Source organism: Taeniopygia guttata, chromosome 19, assembly GCF_048771995.1.
Source record: "Taeniopygia guttata chromosome 19, bTaeGut7.mat, whole genome shotgun sequence".
In the NCBI taxonomy this organism is placed as follows: domain Eukaryota; kingdom Metazoa; phylum Chordata; class Aves; order Passeriformes; family Estrildidae; genus Taeniopygia; species Taeniopygia guttata.
Genome location: NC_133044.1, coordinates 6,670,097 through 6,688,861, shown reverse-complemented (window position 1 = coordinate 6,688,861; position 18,765 = coordinate 6,670,097). Strand labels below are relative to the sequence as shown.

At 46.9% G+C, this 18,765-nt stretch overlaps 1 protein-coding gene across 6 annotated transcripts in view; it reads left to right on the top strand.

Annotated features, from left to right (window-relative positions):
* The window catches only part of COL26A1 (collagen type XXVI alpha 1 chain), a 167,662-nt gene extending 148,996 nt beyond the window's left edge, over positions 1-18,666 (top strand). For 4 of the 6 annotated variants that reach the window (XM_030287941.4, XM_030287945.4, XM_030287940.4 and 1 more), the window contains 7 exons: positions 1,202-1,294; positions 2,698-2,759; positions 5,106-5,168; positions 8,733-8,777; positions 10,017-10,061; positions 10,678-10,762; positions 14,001-18,666. In XM_030287941.4, the coding sequence (XP_030143801.4) occupies positions 1,202-1,294; positions 2,698-2,759; positions 5,106-5,168; positions 8,733-8,777; positions 10,017-10,061; positions 10,678-10,762; positions 14,001-14,173 (566 nt within the window). In that variant the 3' untranslated portion in view covers positions 14,174-18,666. The remainder of the gene's footprint in view (positions 1-1,201; positions 1,295-2,697; positions 2,760-5,105; positions 5,169-8,732; positions 8,778-10,016; positions 10,062-10,677; positions 10,763-14,000) is intronic. The other 2 variants (XM_030287942.4, XM_030287944.4) reach the window with 2 other exon arrangements.
* Positions 18,667-18,765: the final 99 nt, after the last annotated feature.

The window sequence follows — 18,765 nt, the reverse complement described above, 5'->3', positions numbered from 1 at the left end:
GGGCGCTCCAGGAGCAGATTTGGCATCTGCGGCACCGCCGGCCTCGGCCAGCAACGGGCACCTGAGGATTGGGAGAGATCCGGCTGGGCTCGGGTTTGACTGAGATCCGGCTGGGCTGGGGTTTAACTGAGATCCGGCTGGGCTCAGGTTTAACTGAGATCCGGCTGGGCTCGGGTTTAACTCAGATCCGGCTGGGCTCGAGTTTAACTGAGATCCGGCTGGGCTCGGGCTTAACTGAGATCCAGCTGGGCTGGAGACTAACTGAGATCCGGCTGGGCTCGAGACTAACTCAGATCCTGGCTGGGCTCGAGTCTAACTGAGATCCGGCTGGGCTCGAGTTTAACTGAGATCCGGCTGGGCTCGGGTTTAACTGAGATCCGGCTGGGCTCGGGTTTAACTGAGATCCGGCTGGGCTGGAGCCTAACTGAGATCCCGGCTGGGCTCAAGTTTAACTGAGATCCGGCTGGGCTTGAGACTAACTCAGATCCTGGCTGGGCTCGAGTCTAACTGAGATCCGTCTGGGCTCGAGTTTAACTGAGATCCGGCTGGGCTCAGGTTTAACTGAGATCCGGCTGGGCTGGAGCCTAACTGAGATCCGGCTGGGTTTGGGACTAACTCAGATCTTGGCTGGGCTCGGGACTAACTCAGATCTTGGCTGGGCTCGAGTCTGATATCCTGGCTGAGCTGGACACTAACTGAGATCCTGGCTAGGCTCGAGCCTAGCTGAGCTCTGGCTGTGCTGGGCACTGACTGAGCTCCTGGCTGGGCTCAAGCCTAGCTGAGCTCTGGCCGTGCTGGGCACTGACTGAGCTCTGGCCGTGCTGGACACTGACTGAGATCCTGGCTAGGCTCAAGACTAGCTGAGCTCTGGCCGTGCTGGACACTGGCTGAGCTCCGGCCGTGCTGGACACTGACTGAGCTCCGGCCGTGCTGGGCACTGACTGTGCTCTGGCTGTGCTGGACACTGACTGTGCTCTGGCTGTGCTGGACACTGACTGAGCTCTGGCCGTGCTGGACACTGACTGAGCTCCGGCCGTGCTGGGCACTGACTGTGCTCTGGCTGTGCTGGACACTGACTGTGCTCTGGCTGTGCTGGACACTGACTGAGCTCTGGCCGTGCTGGACACTGACTTAGCTCCTGGCTGGGCTCGAGCCTAGCTGACTCTGGCCGTGCTGGACACTGACTGTGCTCTCCCCGCAGATGGAGAAGCCCAGCTGGCCTCCACCGTCATCGACACCATCATGGCAGGACTGCCCGGCCCGCGGGGAGCCCCGGGGCCCGTGGGGCCACCAGGTGACAGCCAGGGCTGGGCTGCAGGGCTGGCAGGGCGGGAGGACGGGCACAGCCCGTGGGCAGTGCTGGGCCCTGGGTGCCTGCAGGGGAGGGGAGGGTCCTCACTGGAAGGGTGGCAAGAGGTAACTGGGTTTTTATCTGTTGATAGTGGCTGATTGTTTTAGCTTTACATCGTGAGAAAGAGGCTAATTAAAAGCTGTCGTTAAGAGTGAGCTGTCCAGTGATTCCTTCCTGAGAGCAGAATTGTTCTCCCCCTGCTGCAAACCTGTCCTGTCCCTGCAGAGCTCCACCAAGCAGGGTCTGCCCAGATGCTCTGTGATGTCTGTGAAATCTTTGGAGCCAGTGTGAGCAATTCCAGATTTTCGCCAGTATAACTGAAATCAGAATCTGAGATGAATTCTGAGATTCACCAGAATCTGTCACTGAAATTCAGTGACAAGCCTTCTTTGTGCTGATGGGTGGCTTAAATGGTAATATTCCTGCAAACGTCAGCACTTCCCTGTATGATGCATATTTAGGAGTCAACTCCCATTAGTTGCAGAAAAGGCTTCTCCTTTCATTATGAGGGCCTTTCATTTATCCTTCAATTCCTTTATTCTTTGACTTAAGGATTTGTATGGTGCATTAATGATTGAGGCTGATTCAGCTGTACTTTGTGTATAATGTCCACATTGTTTCATCTCAAGGGTTGTGACAACTAAAGCAGAGAGGAGTATTGCTAAGTTCAGGCTAAGCAAATATCCTGTCTCACATCTGCAGGTATAATTTAACAGCTACTGTTGAGATATAATTATTTTTTCAAAAGGAATGAATCTGTAAGTGACTGTGTGAGACAAGTTGACCTGTTCAGATGGTGCTTAACTCATCCTGGAAGCAGCTCTCCTGTGCTACAGATTTCAAATTAATTTATTACCACTGCAGTGAGTGAAGACCAAGAGAGAGCTTTGCTTTGCCCCACTCAGCCTCTCCTATCTCTGGGCAAACTCCATCTCCATCAGCTTTGTGATACCCCAGAGAGACCAAGTGCAGCAGCCCTGGGGCTGCCCTTGCCACCTGAGACTGTTTCAGGACCAGCACCTGCAGTGCCTCGCTCTCATGGAGATGTTCCATGGATCTAGTTGAAGTTTTCTCAAAAGTGCATTTTAAGGAATGGAAATGGGGATGTTACTGACATCCTTCCTGCCTATTTTCACCATTTTTGTCCTCCCAGAGCTCTAACATCCCCCCTAGGGCATGGGGATGTGTTCTGTCAGGATATGAGTGTCCAGTAATGCAGTGTTTGGTGAAGGGTTCTCACTCACCGGGAGACTCAGCAGAACATGAAAGGAAGTGCATGCCTTTGGGATTTAGGGTTCTTCCTTCTAAGTCTCCTTAACATTGTCTCTAATTATGATTCCCACCAGGGCCACCAGGTGCTTCAGGACCTAAAGGGCCCCCAGGACCCATTGGAGCCCCTGGATCACAAGTAAGGTGCTTTGGTGCTTTGGGGTGAAGGGCAGAGTTGGGGTCAGGGTGAAACATCATCCCATGCACAAGGAGGGAGAGTAATCTTAGCTCTGCTGTTTTGTTCCCCATGAAATTCTGTGATTTAATTCCTTTTTCTGTGATTGAATTCCTTTTTCTCATTCTGGATTAGGAGGTTGAAATGGTTGGGGAACTTTCCAGAGTTTTCCAATGTCCTTAATCATGACAACACATCGTGCTGCTGCTGTGTCAAAACATTTCACTGTGGCCTGAGTTGTTGCAAAGGATCTGACATGGGCTTTACTAACACAGTGATAGAAAAACTCTGCATTTCCTGTGGAACACATAAAAAGAACAAAATGCATCAATGGGAATTCACCAATTCACCAGAGTGAACGTGTTAAGCCTACTTTTCCAGACATAGCACTTTCTATTCAAGAAAAATACCACAAATTCCCATCAGTTTGATTATTTATTGATACAAACACTGTGGAGGGGGGAGATAATAATGGAGTGGGGAAAACTCACTCCAAAAAATTTATGGTAGAAGAAGGGCACAGTACTCACATGGATGGAAAAAGCTGATTAAATGGAAAGAAGTGAAGTCATGAATAGGGAACTGCCAAACTACTCCAAACTGTGGTTGGCTGATACAAAGGGACTCAGTTTTGGGAAGAACATTGCTTAATGTGGAGGTAAAGCAGCAGCAGCAAATATTTCAAAGGAATCCCACATGACTGGAGAGCAGAGAGAAAGGTTAAGTAACTTTATAGAGGGATGTAATTCAGATCTGATAAGAGGAGGTTTGGAACTGAAAATAGAGAGAGAAGATTTTCCCTATGTGTTTATTAACCACTTTGAAGAAGCAATGAACAACAGGTTAGGGAAAGTTTGCCAGTGTAGCAGAATCCTTTCAATTAGGAAATACTCTGGAGAACAATGAGAAACTCCAGATAGATACAAACACAGTGAGAGATTTGGCAGCCAAATGACAGATGCAGTTTAACATCATTAAATATAAGGTAATTCACAATTCATAAGTAGATTCAGCAGCAGAGTCTGGCTTTTTGACACGCAGCACACACTGTAAGTCTTTTATTTTTGCACTGTGGGATTCAGTGTTATTGAGCATCCCTGTCTCAGCACACATTGCTGAGAGCTGTCAGGAGCAAAGGATGCTTGTGGACACTTGGTTTTTGTCCATGTTGCATGTTTGACATAGGGCCAAGCCTGGTCTGTGCCCTACCTCATTTGGCAGCCCCAGGGAACCTCCAAAGCCAGGCCTAAGTCTGTGAATCCTTGGTGGGGAGCCCAGCTGAGCTGGTGGGGCTGCCTGCAGGCAGGGACCATGTGCTGCTGGCTCCCAGCTGAAATGGGAAAGGGCTCCTCATCTGCACCCTTAAATCCCATGTGTGCCACCTCCTTGGGCCACTTCACAGGCACTGAGCTCCTCCCAGCAATGCTCCTCTCCCTGGGCCTAGAAAAGCCATTTCTCTGGTGCTGGTGTGGGGATTTGGGGGGCTGCTCCTAACCAGGCTGGTTTAAATCCCCAGTGGCCTGGAGGGGAGCTCCAGACTCACTTCTGCAGCCTCCAAGACAACGTGCAAGACACTTGAGGTGGAAAAAAAGCATCTTGTACGTGGCTGTGCTGAGAAGGAGAGCTGACAGGCTGAATATAAACAAACAATATTGTTCTCTCTTGGTCTGGTTAATAACTGTGGCTTCTCTGGGTGGATAAGTTAAGAATTTGGATCGATTTCTGCATAGCAGTTCAATTAGTAGAAATCTGGAGAGTGTGCCCTTCTTAGCCATTGGTGACTGCTTTATAGATTTGTTCAACCCAGGGAGTAAAATTATTAGCAGAGATTGAGCTTAATTTCAAAATTGTTTATTAGGGTGAGTGAATAGCTTCAAAATAATTTCCACTACACAATCCAATTAATTTTCAGGTATGTGTGCTTGCTCCTGCCACCCACTGAGGCAATTAAGAAGCAGGGGGAAGCAGTGGGGATTTTTAAGCTAAACATACTACCTGTGTATTAATTTCTTCCTGGTAACTGAGAACAAGAACTGTCCTGTCATACTGACCCTGAAAAAATGTTACATCAGGGGCCTGCAGTGCATTAAAAGACCCAAATAGAGGGATCTGCAGAAAGTACAAGGCTTGGGATATCTGCAAACAGAGCTCCTGTTGTATTTGCTTGAGGGAAAAAGAGAATCCAGCCCAATTGCTTAATAGGTGTATGAGGTTTTCAGGAGCTGAGGATCACTGGGAAATGTATTCACTACACCTACACAAAGGTTGTACAGCAGAAATTAATTCCTTCTCATTCTGCATCTTTTCCAGGGCTTGCCAGGATCTCCAGGACAGCCTGGACCAAAAGGATCCAAAGGAGACCGAGGAGAGAGAGTAAGATTTTACAGGCACAGGGAGATTCCCACAGCACTTGGGGGCGGTGGAATTATACACAGCACAGGTCTCACAGATGCAGTGGGGTTACAGCCACCAACCAACTTTAAATGCAGAGTTTCTGGGTTTTTTGCAGGAACAAAGATAAGTGTTTTCAGAGAAAGAGTTCAATTCCTTGCAAAGTCAGGTATTTCCCAAAGATATTAGCAGATTTGTTAACTTAGATTTGCTACCCCGAAGAGCAAAGACATGGTGTATAAAGGCCTGTGGAGAACAACTTTCCTCCACTAGTCAAAGCTGTTTAGTGTGGAGTGTTTTGAGAGGTCTGACCGAATTCTTCCTTCTGTGGCACTAAGGCTTTAAAAACTCACCATATTTTCCTAAACCAAAGTCATTCCCCAGATCAAATGATGTTCTTAACATATTTGGAATATTGAAGTCATGTTCTTAATGTTTGTGTGCCTCAGTCCTCCGTGGGCTGCCCAGTGCTGATTACTTAACAGAGAACAAAAAGTCTGTTTGAATGTTATTTCCAAACTGGTGAAGTTTACAAACTACCAGAGAAATATCTAACAAGGGTATAAATGTGTCAGATCACCAGCCCACCATTCAAGCATTGGGAAAGGTTTGAAAGGGGCATTTGGGCCTTTGGCTGCTTCTGTCCAGCTGAATTGCCAAAAGGTCATGGTCTTTGAGATCTCTGGGTGAGTGTAGGAGCACAAAATCACTTGGGAGCGGAGTGGGTGGGAGAGGATCATCAGCCCTTGGGTCTGAAATGGGCACCATGGACTGTGGAGAGAGCCAAAGGAGGGGACAGAGACAAGGAGGGCACACTGGCTGGCAGCCCTGCAGTGATGGATGTCTGCAGTGGTGGCTGCAGTGCCACAGCTGTGGGAGACAATCTCCCTTTCCTTCCAAGTGCCATTTTCCTGTGCCACAGATGGGGGTGAAGGGGGGCTGTGGGTGTGATTCCCCATGGCAGAACCTGCTCTGCATTCCTGCTCCCCTTCCAATCCAGCAGGCCAGAGGGTGCCTGAAAGAGCCAGGACAGAGAAATGCAGATCAGTGAACTCCAACGTGCTGACTTCTCAAATTCCTGGGAATAACCAGCAGCAGACAAACTGCTCCTCTGTCCAGACTGTGCAAGGTGCTCGTTTCACCCCTCCTGAGGGGTCAGGAGCAGCAGATATCTGAGGGTGGGGCACATCTGCCTTTGGAAATCTCTGTTATAGTTTAGTTTTGGGTGCTTGGTCCTGTTCTGATGTAAGAAATCACTTGCACTTCCCTGAAAGACACAGTGACTGTTGGTCATTTTTTGTAACACTCCTTGTGCAGCTCAGCCAGTTTGGGCATGACTTGACTTTACAAATATATTGCAGACTGCTGGAGTTCTGGGACTAGAATTCAAGATTCTGGTAGAGAGCAAAACTGAACCGATGAGATGGATGCACAGATAACCAACTACATCTCATTGCCATTCAATCTTTATTTTCAGCTAAAAAAAAATAGAAGTGCATGGTGTGTGGCAAAGTGTCACATTTCCATCCAGGAAACTGATAAACATTTAACATTTAACATTTTGCTGTAGTTTGTGGTCGACCATATTACTAATATTAGTACTAATATACCATATTACTACTACACGTATTTTGAAACAAAATCTTATTCCATTGTGTCCATTTGCTCCTGACAGATCCCTTAGAATTTGGTTTATTTCCCTCCTTGCTAAGGATTTAGAATTGTAATTCTCCTCTTAGGTTTGGGACAAATGAGATTTTCAAATATCAAAATGTCTTGATAAATAGAAAAAACCCTGTATTTCCTGTTAGTGTGGAAAGGGAAACTGACAGCTTTTTCTGTCAGAATTTCTGTAGGATGCTCTGTGTGCTTTTTGTCTTTTGTGAGTGTGGCTTTGAATGCTGGTTCTGACAACTACATGCTGCAATTTTGGGTTTGGTGGATAAAAATGAGGGCTCGAGCAGAGGAGCTGTGCAGCTGCAAAGAAAAGCAGAGCAGGGGGGGGAGGTTTTACAACATCTACTGAGATTTGAGAAAATGTTATTATACATTCTTCCTGCTTAATCTTGGAGAGAACAGATGTGGGAGAGACCTGCAGCAGTCGGAGCAGAGCCCCTGGATGCTCAGCTCTGTGTGCTGCTCACGCTCAGCCTCTGCTCACCCCAAGCACTGCCAGCCAGGGAGGCTCCCCAGCATCTCAGGCACTCTTCAGAGCAACAGCCAGGGAGGCCTGGGGTAAAAGATATTGCCAACATCCAGCCTAAATATCCTTTGATCCCCTTTAAGCTGATAACATCCTTTCTGTTCCTCCTGGACATGGAGCACAGGCTGTTTATGTATTTTCAGTCTGCTGTTGTGCTTCTCTCTGAGATTTTTCCTCCTGCCTGTGCTTTTTTATGAGCTTTGCTCCCTCCAGTGCAGAATTCAAGTATTTCCCTTTGAAGATACTGGGAGCACCTGAGACTGGGCCTTTCTCCCAGAGCTCTCCCTGTCCATAGGGGCCTTTTCCTGCTGTTAGCAAGGCATTCCATAGGAATTCATTCCATGGGAATGTTCTGTTGGTTTTATACAAATTTGATGGACATAAACCTAGCAGCTCTCCCTTTCCACTGCAGAAATCTGTCACCATATATGTAAGTTTTTTGAGGGGAAAAAAAGGATGGGTTTGTTGCTGTGTATGTCTACAGGAGAAGAGCCAGGGGAAATATTTGGCTATTTCATTAATGGATTTCTAGAAATGCTTTTACATTTTGCCTCTTCTTCCCAAGTTCCTGCTTTCTCACTAAATAACCTGTAACTGCTCTCCTGGTCAGGGATTCTGCTCTGCCACAGCTGCTCCAGCATGGGAACACTGTGGAGGAAAACAGGGGAAAAAAAGATGTTCAGTTCAACAGCATTCCATCCTGCCCCAAACCAACACATACTAGTTCAAACTGTTTCTCTTAAAGAAAAAATAAAATATTTTTTAAAAAAAGAACAAAAACCCCTCACAGAGAACAATGTGAAAATTAGCACAGCAGGATAAAGAATCAAACCAACCAAAATATTGTACCTGTGTTTTGATCAGTAGCTGTGGGGTGTGTGGAGCAGGAGCAGATTAAATCAGTGCTTGGTGGGAGTCCTGGGCTCTGTTCTGGCTGGGGCAGAGCAGCCCATCACCTCTACCAGAGAGAAGAATGCAGTGTCTTTGTAAGGAACAAATCTCCAGCCAAATTCCTTCCTGGTATAATGTAACTGACTGCTGGAAAGTTCAAAAAACCTGCTAATCGTCTTACAGAGAGGGCGCTGAGCTCAGGAGCTCTGCATCCAGCCCAGCTCCTCCAGAGCCTGATGGGATTTGGAGCTGATACTTGACAGAAAACCATAACCCCCTTTTGCTGTCTCTAAGTGATAATGTCAAGGGAGAGGAATTTTTTTTTTTTTTACACATTATCCCAAGTGTAAGTTTTTTTCATTAAGCCATCTTAATTCCACGAGTAAAAATTACACTATGTTCTTGTCAAGTGGCAAAGGATCTCCTAATGACACTGCCTTTATTTCCAACAGGGGCAAGCAGGTCTGCCTGGAGAGAGGGGCATTAAGGGACTTCCTGTAAGTGCTGCACTCCTGGGTGGTGCCAGGCTCAGGTGGGGCTGGTGCCTGGCACTGGAGGTGCCACTGGCTGGCCTGGAGCTGCTTCAGAGCTCAGACATTTGTTCCATAGACACTCTCATCTTACTGAATCCCTCTGCAAATGGAACATGCCCTGGTGTAAAGCACAGTGCTGAGCCTGCAGATCCCTCTGGCCAGAGCTGGGCACACACAGGAGCTCCTGGCACCACCACAGCCCAAAGGTGGGCACAGTTAAACAGCTCAAAGTCCATCAGCTGCTCTCAACTCCCTCCTGCACCCCAGCTGGCCAAGCTGAGCTGGAAACCCTGTAATGAGGTTAAGAGATGTCTCCAAATGATCTTTTGGCAATACCTGAAAAGATGCACAGAGGAGATGTCTGCACTGCACACATGGCCATTGGAAACAAACCAAACGTGATGAAGGTTGGCTGACAGAGATCTAGTGGAGAAAATAGGCTTTTTTTCTTTTCCAGAGAAGCCCCAGAGCCTCTGGGAGGAGTCTCATCACTCTTCCTTGGTTCTACCTCATCATTTTCTTTGGTCCTTCCACCTGTGCTCACCTCTGCTTTGCAAATGTCTCAGGGATGTCCAACAAGTTTGAGGAGCCCAAGCCTTTCCACTCTGTTTTAGATTGTTAGTTTTGTTTTATGTTTAGCTTAGAGTGGTTTCATCTCTCCTTGTCATCTGCTCTTCAGAAAGTGCATGAGCTTCCTGGCTGGGGGGAAACATGAGAGCAATGTTCACAGCACAGACATATCTTTGTTCAAGAGAAGCTTAATGAGCATCTTCAGAGGCAGAAAGTGATGTGACTAATTAATGAAAGCAGAATAGAGGGGTTTTCTGTTCTATATAATATGAAAACATGTGTGTTTGGGGGAAAGGAGCAATTAATCTGTGCTTTAGCACACAATGTTGTTCATTGAGAGCCCAGTGAGATGTTTATGGCCTTGCTGGGACCCAGCTCATGGCAGGTGGCTCCTCCTGCAGCTTGGCCACTCCTGGACAAGTTCATTTGTGTTAGAAGTGGTGGTGACCTCCTAGGAATCTGTCAGGAGCCAGGGCAAAGCTCAGGAGAGAACTTTGGCCCCTGGCATGAAGGTCCATGTGTTCTCTGCTGGTGAAATGCTTCTTTAATTTGTTTCTTTGGTTGGGGAGGGATCCAAGAGGTCCTGGAAGGCTCCTCAGCCCCATGTAACCAAATTTTCTTCCTTTGTTTTAGGGTGAACCAGGCAAGAAGGGTGAGGAAGGTGACAAAGGTGCTGATGTAAGGATGTATTTCTAGTGTTTTACTTTTGGTTTTGTCACTTTGCTATCCTTCAGCCATATTCCCTTTGACAGGTGGGTTTGGGGGGCCAGAGTGTGAGCCTATGGTTAAATGTTCAGAGCAAGTGTGCCTTGGGTTTGAATTGAATGTGTGCCAGAAATCCTGGTCTGTGAGGTTTCCTTGGCCATGTTGTCACCATGCTCTTGAACACCTCAGTCCCCAGAGGTTGTTCTGTCATATGGAGCTGGCTGGAAATTGCTTCCCTATTGTCCCTCCCAGCTGCTGAGGGAGACTCCCAGAAGAGATCAAACTGCATGTGCAGAGCATTGGAGTTCTCACATCTCTGCTCTCAATCCCTGAAACACTTCCCAACATCTCTTTGGCCCTTCAAGCCCACACCTAAGGTGACAAGGACAGCACACTACAGCCTGAGTGTACATGAGGAGCTCTTTGAACAGGGGTTTCTCCTGCACTCCTACTTAGGTTATCTCCTCTTTTGCATCTTTTCATTTTTAAACATCCACACTGCCGGGTTTGGTGCTCTAAAAGCGACATTGTGGACAAGAAGCCTATTCTGCCACACATCCCAACATTAGTTTTATTTTCTTTCTTGCAGGGGGAAGGTGTCCAACAGCTTCGAGAGGCTCTGAAGATTTTAGCTGAGAGAGTATTAATCCTTGAGCACATGATAGGAATTCATGGTAAGCACTGCTAAGGTTTTCTTCTCTTGTGAACCAGGGGCTCTGCTCAGGCTGGATGCTTAAACATCCTCCCACTCTCCTGAGCTCTCTGGTGTCTGTTCAAGCCCCATTTTCAAAACTAGGTGCCATGACTTAGGGGAGCTTAGAACTGTGGAGTTCCAGCAGCTGTACTACTTCCTCTGGCTTTCCAGTAGCAGGTGAAATGATCCTTACAGTGATTTTTGTTACAGTTCAGGCAGCCAAGTCATGAGCAGCAGCTCAAGCCATGTGGCACAGATCATCCACCAGCTTCCCACAGAGCTGCTTGTTCAAGTCTTTAGGCCAGATCATTTAATCCTGTTAACAGCATCTTCCAAGTGACTTGAACACCACTGAGGCCCTTGCTTGGTGCACCAGGTTTGCAGAGAAAGCCCAGACAGTGCTGCCACATCACCCTGAAAATCAGTGATCCCTGAGCATTTTGTGATCATAACTTACATGAAACCTATTTTCACAGTCAGATTTAAACAGAGTTTAAATATTTTACATTCAGATAGATTTTTGTGATCTCTTGAGGCTGTTGGCTCTCCCATCACTGGCACAGTGTGTACATCATCCCTTAAAGAAAGTTCTCATCCCTTAACCACAGGATGGTGTTGGTTATTGTCACAGGAGTTGGTTATTGCCAGACTGCTCCTTCTGGGCTAGCTGAGGAACAGTTCTCTCACAGCTGCCAAAACCTGCTGTGCCAGTTTCTCCCCTTTCAGAAACACAGTTAGATGCAAAATGTTTGGCTCTGCTATCCCAGCCTGTGAGCAGCAAACCTGTTCCATGGCACTGAGCAAGTCCCAGAGCACTTTTCTGTCCTCGACACGTGGAACCTCATTCCCAGCCTTGCTTGTGAGCCCAGCTCACACCTCCCCTCAGATAAGCATCCACTTTTATTGGGACGTGGCTTTGGATATTGATTGAAGCTCTGGAAATGCTGAGCAGCTAAAATGCCCAGCAGTCCTGACAGTGCCTCACTACACAGTAATAAAGCACTCCAGGCAGCACCTGGGGATCCCAGCCCTGTCTGGAGCCAGCAGTGCTGGGATGGAATTGCTGCTGGACCCTTCCAGAGCCAGGGCATGGCTGGCCTGGCCTGGAGCCTGCTCTGCTCTGCTCTGCTCTGCTCTGCTCTGCTCTGCTCAGTGGCCTCGAGCCCTTGGAGGCCTCAATGCTATTTCCAAAAGCAATAGGCAGCAACAGCATAAGATTTTTGGGAAACCCTGAATCACAACCCCGTGATTCAACCACACTCACCCTGACCTTACCTCTGCACTAATCCTGCTCCACTTCTCATTTTCATTCCAAGGGTAGAAATACATATTTTTTTATGCTGCTTTGCTTTGAGCTGGTGGGGGTACCAGGGAGATGCCCACTTGATTTTCTAGGCAGCAACCCATGCCAGCTGGGATGATCTCCAGGGAAGAGGGAAAGGGGGGATCCCTGGGTGAGTCCAATAGAACAGGGTATTTACAAGAGCCAGGGTCTGGGCCTCCTTTGGCTTTTACTTTGTACCTTCATTTATAGTGGTATAAAGCAAAAAATCACATTCTTGGGAATCTTCTGTAGACTCAGGGAGTGGGGTTCACACAGCCTTGCCCCACCAGAACTGCCTGATTTAGCTGTTTCTCACATTCTCTTTGGAAATACAGCAGCAACGAGGCATGTGCTGCTGTTATTTTGAAACAGTCATTTCAGCAAACCGTTTGTATTGATCTGTTACTGCTTGGGATGGAGATGAGTTATTTACACCCACCTGTACTTCTATACCAGTGTAACTGCATCAGCAAAAATGGATGTTTTTTAATTGTGCACCGTGGTTAGGTCATATTTAAACTCCTATATTGTATGACTTTAGGGGGTTTTTGTCCCATAAGTGTTGATAATTGTATTCCTACTCTGGGCTATTGAAATAGTTCCATTCTTTCACTTCACACATATTTTAGGACCTAAAAAATACTGTTTAGAAAGGGAACTTGGAAAGTAAGGCCTATTTTCCTTGTGCAATTATGTTCATCTTTGTGTATATGGTTAAAAAGGTCTCAACAAACTAAGAGAAAAATACATTAAATAACAAAAAATATTTTCCTTGAGCACAGGCCTCCCTGGACTGAAAGGGCACCACAGAGTTTCAAATCACCCAGCACCAACTGTCTGGTCATGTTCCCAGTGTAGGTGTTAAGGATTTGACCACGGATCCTGGGACAGCCCAGCTTTGAAACCCCACTCAGAAATGCCAATCCCATGCTCTCATTTCCCCAAGAAACTTCCCACTGAGTGTGGTTTCCAAAACCACAGCCACCCAAGCAACAAGGCAAAACATCCCAGCAAACAAAGCTCTCCTCTGCACTGGGAGGGCAGCTGGAGCTGACCTGGCCTGGGAGCTGCAGAGAGCAGCCCAGCAGGACACAGCAAAGCCCAAATTGTTTGGCAGGGTTTGGTGCCAGCAGACAGAGCCCAAATCCTCCAGCAGCCAAAATTTCACTGGAAACAGAAACGCTGCCTGGTGGGATCAAGCCAAGGGTGGCACACTGGGCTCCTGGCAGGGAAACGCAAACAACCAGCTCTGGAGGCAGAAGGAAGAAGAAGTTGGAGCATTGGAAATGATGAGGCAGATCAAGCCACCGGCATCTGCTGCTGAAGAGTGGCCCAGAGCAGTGTATATTTAATTTGTTTAGCTGAGGGAAGAGCAGGAGGTTGTTACCTGGAGGTGCTCTGGGACCAGGGACAGCCTCCATCCATCCCCAGCATTATTTCTGATTTGGCTGCAGCCCAGGGTGGGTCAATCCTTCCATTCAATCCTTTCAGTGCCTCCAAATGTCCTTTACTAGGAGTGAAATGGTACTTAAACCCTAAGAGCATCACTGCCCACTGCCCACCAGCTCATCCTCCAACACCAGGAGTCTGTGGACAGTGCTGAGTAGTTGCTGCAGCCCAAGTAAATTCATAATTAATAAAAGAACAGCACTTTAGAAAGCAGAACAGGCCCTGCAGTAGGAGCACTTACCCCAAAGAGCTCAGAGGGGAAACAACTAATGCAGGAGAAGTGTGATGGCAGCAAAGCTGTAGCCCCAAAGCTGCCTCCTGCCTGGAGAGCAAACAGGAGGGAGCACACTGCTCCCAGAAGAGGAACCACTCAGAAGGGCCCACGAGTGTCTTCCTCAGCCTCCCCTTTTAAATAGTGCTCTCCCATGACTTTCTCTCCTTACAGACTCTTTGTCTTCCATTGAGCCAGGCTCTGGACAGGATGTGATCCCGGGCTCCCCCCTGAGAAGCAGCATCAAGATCAAGCGAGGAGGACCCCGGCAGCCCCAGGCCCACCAGATCCTCTCTTCCCTGCTGGATGATGGTGAAGCCAGAAGGAGAAGCCACCGGATGAAGTAGGAGCATCTCTGTGTCCTCCCTGCCTGTTCTGCAGTTAAAGATACAGTACCCGGTGCTTAATTGCACCCTGCAGATGCAGTGGGTGGGAGGCTGCAGTGTTGCTGGCTGGGTTTCCTTCCCTGCCCAATACTGAGCCCTGGTTGCAGGGAATGACTTATCCATAGCTCAGAGAGGGTTTTGAGAATGTTTTCCTTGATTTTGTTGTTTTGCCTTTGGAATAGCAGTTGTCAGGTGTCTCAGAAGCTGCCTACAGCAGTGACACCTCCTGGCTGTGCCTCGAGGGTTTAACCCTGCCCTTGTTCTCTCGCTGACCTTGACAGTCACTCAGTAAAGCTCTGCTTAACTGGCCAAGTCCATCCATCCCACCAGAGCCAAAGCCAAGCCTCAGCCTTGTCCATTGCTGCAGTTGAAGGCATCTGCTTTTATTTCCTGTGTTGGTGTCACACTGACTTCCAGGTGCAGCTTCCACAGGCCATGAAAGCATGACCTGCAAGGATTTCTTTTAAGCAAAGTACATTTAAAAGTATTACTCTTAAAATTCAGGTGGCTCTCTGGATTTAGCAACAAAACCCTGGCTTTTCATGTTGCTAATTGCCTATGAGGGACATTCTTTCTATTTATGCTTGGCAAAACAAGGACTTGTGATGCAAATGCTCATGGAAACATTGGGTTAGAGAGCTTAGACTATTTTTGTGAAAACAGAGCAGTTTGCTTGAGATATGATGGAATTGTGCAAGAATTTTCCCATACTGTGTTCAGCTTGTGCATACATCCAGAGATAATTAGTTTAAGTGGTAGCACTAGCTATTCACCCAAAAGGATATTTTGCAATAGTTTATTAATCCTACAGCAATCAGGAAAAATGTTTCCACAGTGTTTTGTTTTAATCTTGTGAGTAACTCCTCACCATTTGGATCTGGAGACAATGTAGGAGCAAACCACAGCCTAGGGAATTACAGTCTTGTCAAGAGCTTATCTTGCACTGGGAGTTAAGTACAGAGTCATTTTACTTTTTGCAATAACTGGTTATTTTAGGGGAAGTACCAGCTTCCAGGTTTAAGAAGTTGAACCTGCCCTTCAGTGACAAATGAATCACTCCACCTGCTGTGCTAACCAGGTCAGACAAGCTGATGTCATTCATGTAGACAGTGATTTTTGTTAGAAGGGGGAATTCAATCAACAAAACTGACTGGACTATTTTTTACTTTTTAATTCCCACATTCTGGCAGTTCTCAAATTCAGCCCAGGACAAAACTGAGCAAATTGAGTTGTGTTATGGCCCCTCTGTGTCTGGTTCCTGTGCAGAACACAGCTGTGTGAGCAGGCTGGGCTGCACTGCTGCAGTGCTTCTGTCAGAGGCTTTCCAAAGAAAACACTCTGCAGTGCCTGTGTTCAGCACCCCAAGTGAACTTCCCAAGGCAAAGACCTCTGGAAATGAGGCTAAAAATGGAGGAGCTCTGCCAGCCCAGCATTAGCCACACATTAAACTGACTGTCCATATACACTGTACACATGGCAGTGCTACCAACAGACATCCAGTCCCAATTCCTGCTCTGAAGAGCCTGGCAATTCCACACATGAGCACTCACAGGCTCCTTCAGGATGGCTGAACCCACCATGCCTTCCCTTGGCCCTGCTCTTCAGCAGTCCAGCCATCCCCAGCCAGGTGAAACAGCATAAGCTGATGCTGAGCAAGCACCAGAGCCTTGCTTTTACTGCTGGGCAACTGAATAACAACCAGCTGTGCTGGAGGCAGCAGGGATGCAAGTCCCTGCCCTCCTTTTGCATCCTCCCCCTGCTTGGCCAGTGCCAGCTGTGGGGCTCGTTCAGCCCACCTGGTTCAGGTTGTGCTTCTGAATGATTGAATTTTCCAAGAAATAAGCCCAGAGCTTTGCAGGAGTCTGGGGAGGTGCCTGGCTGCACTCTGAGTTACAGCTGGACTGTGGTGTAGAGAGACAAGAAAATGAGGAAAACTCGAGTCCAGCAGGTTCCTGAGCTCAAGGAGCCATCCTGTATTTGCAATCCCTGTGGGAGAAGGAAATAAAACCTCTCTGGATGCATCTTGGTTTCACCCCCAGCACTAACTCTAAACCCAGCATTAACTCTGAGGATGTCTGTGCTGCTGTAAGAGCCCAGGTCCCTCCTTCCACTACTGGCAGGGCAAGAGTTCTGTTTGTGGCCAGCCAAGCAAGGTTCAGCCATGGGAACATTCTTGGAATATTCATTCCATCTAAGAATTAAATGTCAAAAAAAGGGATGGTTCCTCATTTGCAGGCTGATTCCTGTGCAGGAATTGAGAAGTACTTGGTTACCTCTGTGGTGAATTGGGACCATCTTGGTCTGGTTCACATGGACCCCACTGGTGCCTTCCAGGAGATAAATCAGCCAGTAGGTGTTGGAAAATCAGGCCTGAGGAGTGAGGAGAAATCTCAGTTCAGTCTAAACTCGTGTACGGGGCAGGCTGTGCCAGCTGTAGTCCAGGCCACAGGAACAATCTGTCCTCATGGCAGCTTCAGGAACCAAACCCAGCCAAATCAATCTTTAAAAAGGGAAATGGGGAAAGTCACTTTCGCTGGTCCTGTAGCTACAGGGTTGAATTTGGGGAAGAGGGAATACAATGAGGCCATTTTTACTTCCGTGGCATTTCAGAGGCTTCACACTGAACTGGAAGAGAAATTTTCTTTCTCCAAGTTTGTCTTCTGAATTCAAAGCTATTGTATGAGCTTGGTGAGTGCTAATGCTTTAGTCACTCACATTGCTGAGGCATTCATACTGACACGGATTTGGAATTTTGTATTATTTAAATCAAATTACTGACAAGATGAAAGGAAAATTTAATGGAAGTTGTTTGCAATTAATCCTACCAAGTCAATTGTCAAAAGGCTGTTCAGGTTTGGGTTGAAACCACTTTAATTATTGATACTATGAGCTATGCAATTTTTTTCTCCTTGCTTTTTTTAGCCCCATCTCTCTGATGAGGTACTGTATCTTTAAATGGGGGACAGCAGGATTATACCAGATGGACGTTCTCTCTCTGCTGGGGTTTCATTCCTCTCACACGAGGGCTGGACCACATTGTTGTGCCACCCCAGTTTAATTACATTTAAAGGTGAGCACAGCCTCACACACTGACATTGATGATACTGATGACCAAGCAAACCATTCCCACCACATTGTCCATCATGGGCAGGATCCTGAGGTTCATTTCAGCCAGGGCATATAATGCTTCTTGCCATGTCTATGTAACTTAGGGGATTTATTTTGAATGCGTGCTCATTTAGAAATATATTTTAATTGAAATGTTTAGTGCTTTATCTTACATACATACTGTGCAATATCATAGTGTGTTCTTTTTTTTTTTTTTTTTTGTCTCCTAAGACTTTTTTTGAATTTCTTGATGTTTGTTTGAGCTCCAGTGTGTTTTTGACTTGGCTCAGCTCTGGTAGTAGTAGTGTTTTCCTTGCCCTGAGCTAACCAGAAGCAGCACATTGCACAACCAAAACCCTTTGCAAGTCATGCACCCTCATGTTCACCAGCAACCTGGAACTCCTGGGAGGCAGGGAATGCTCCTCTCCAGAGGGTCTAATTTGCACTTATTGTAAGGAATTGATAGCAACCCAGGGAAATAGAAATTAACTAGAGAGAAGAGCCCTCACCTGCTCCCATCAAACTCCACGGTCATTTTGTCATCAACTTTCAAAGGAACAGGCTTTAAAAACCAGACCCAGCCCTGGAGCAGCTCTGCTCCAGTGACTGCCATGAGCTGTTGTCATGTGGGACCTGAGCACCGTGACAAAGGCTTCCAAAAAAGACAATCAGCTGCTGGAATTCCCTCCTGAGGCAATGTTTGGAAACCCATCCTCCTCCACCTTTACACCTTCTCTCTGACTCAAGATGACATTCCACTGGGGGTGTAGGGGTTAAACTACTCAGAGTCTCTGTGATTTCTTGGTTCCCTGTGAAACCAAGGGATTGAAAGGTGCTATAATTGTTCACGAGGCACATTCCCAGCCACAGAAGGAAATGGTAACTTCTTCACCATCATTTTACACAGTACCTTTTTTATTTATATCAATGTGTCTCATATGTGTACCAATGGTCCTGGCTTCTCTCCTGGGGATCAGCTTTACAACCATTTGGTCTTTTATAGGGCAGCCATAGGCAGTATCTTCCAATCATGTGTAATTTCTTAACTTAGAGCAAGAATAAATCTCGTCTGACAGGATGAACTCATTTATGGCAGGCTTTAATGTTTGTTCTAAACACAACCTGTTTGTTCCACCTCTTGCATGGTTACTTATCTGTTTTCATATTGCTATGTTATTGTTCAAAATATCTATTGCTCTTTATTTGCTATGGGGTTTGTTACTGTATATGGAATGTTTTGTATTCAGCATTTTCTTACGGAGCAGAGTGGGAACAGTATTCAAGGACCCACAAATACCAAAGACCTTTCATGTAATGCACTGAGAAATAAACTTACTGTAAATGAATATCATGTCAGGTGTCCTCTATCTATGAAGTGCAGAGCAAGTTCAAGCAAACTGCAGCCTGAAATCAGGGCTTTTCCTTCCTGACATCTCAGCCTTCTC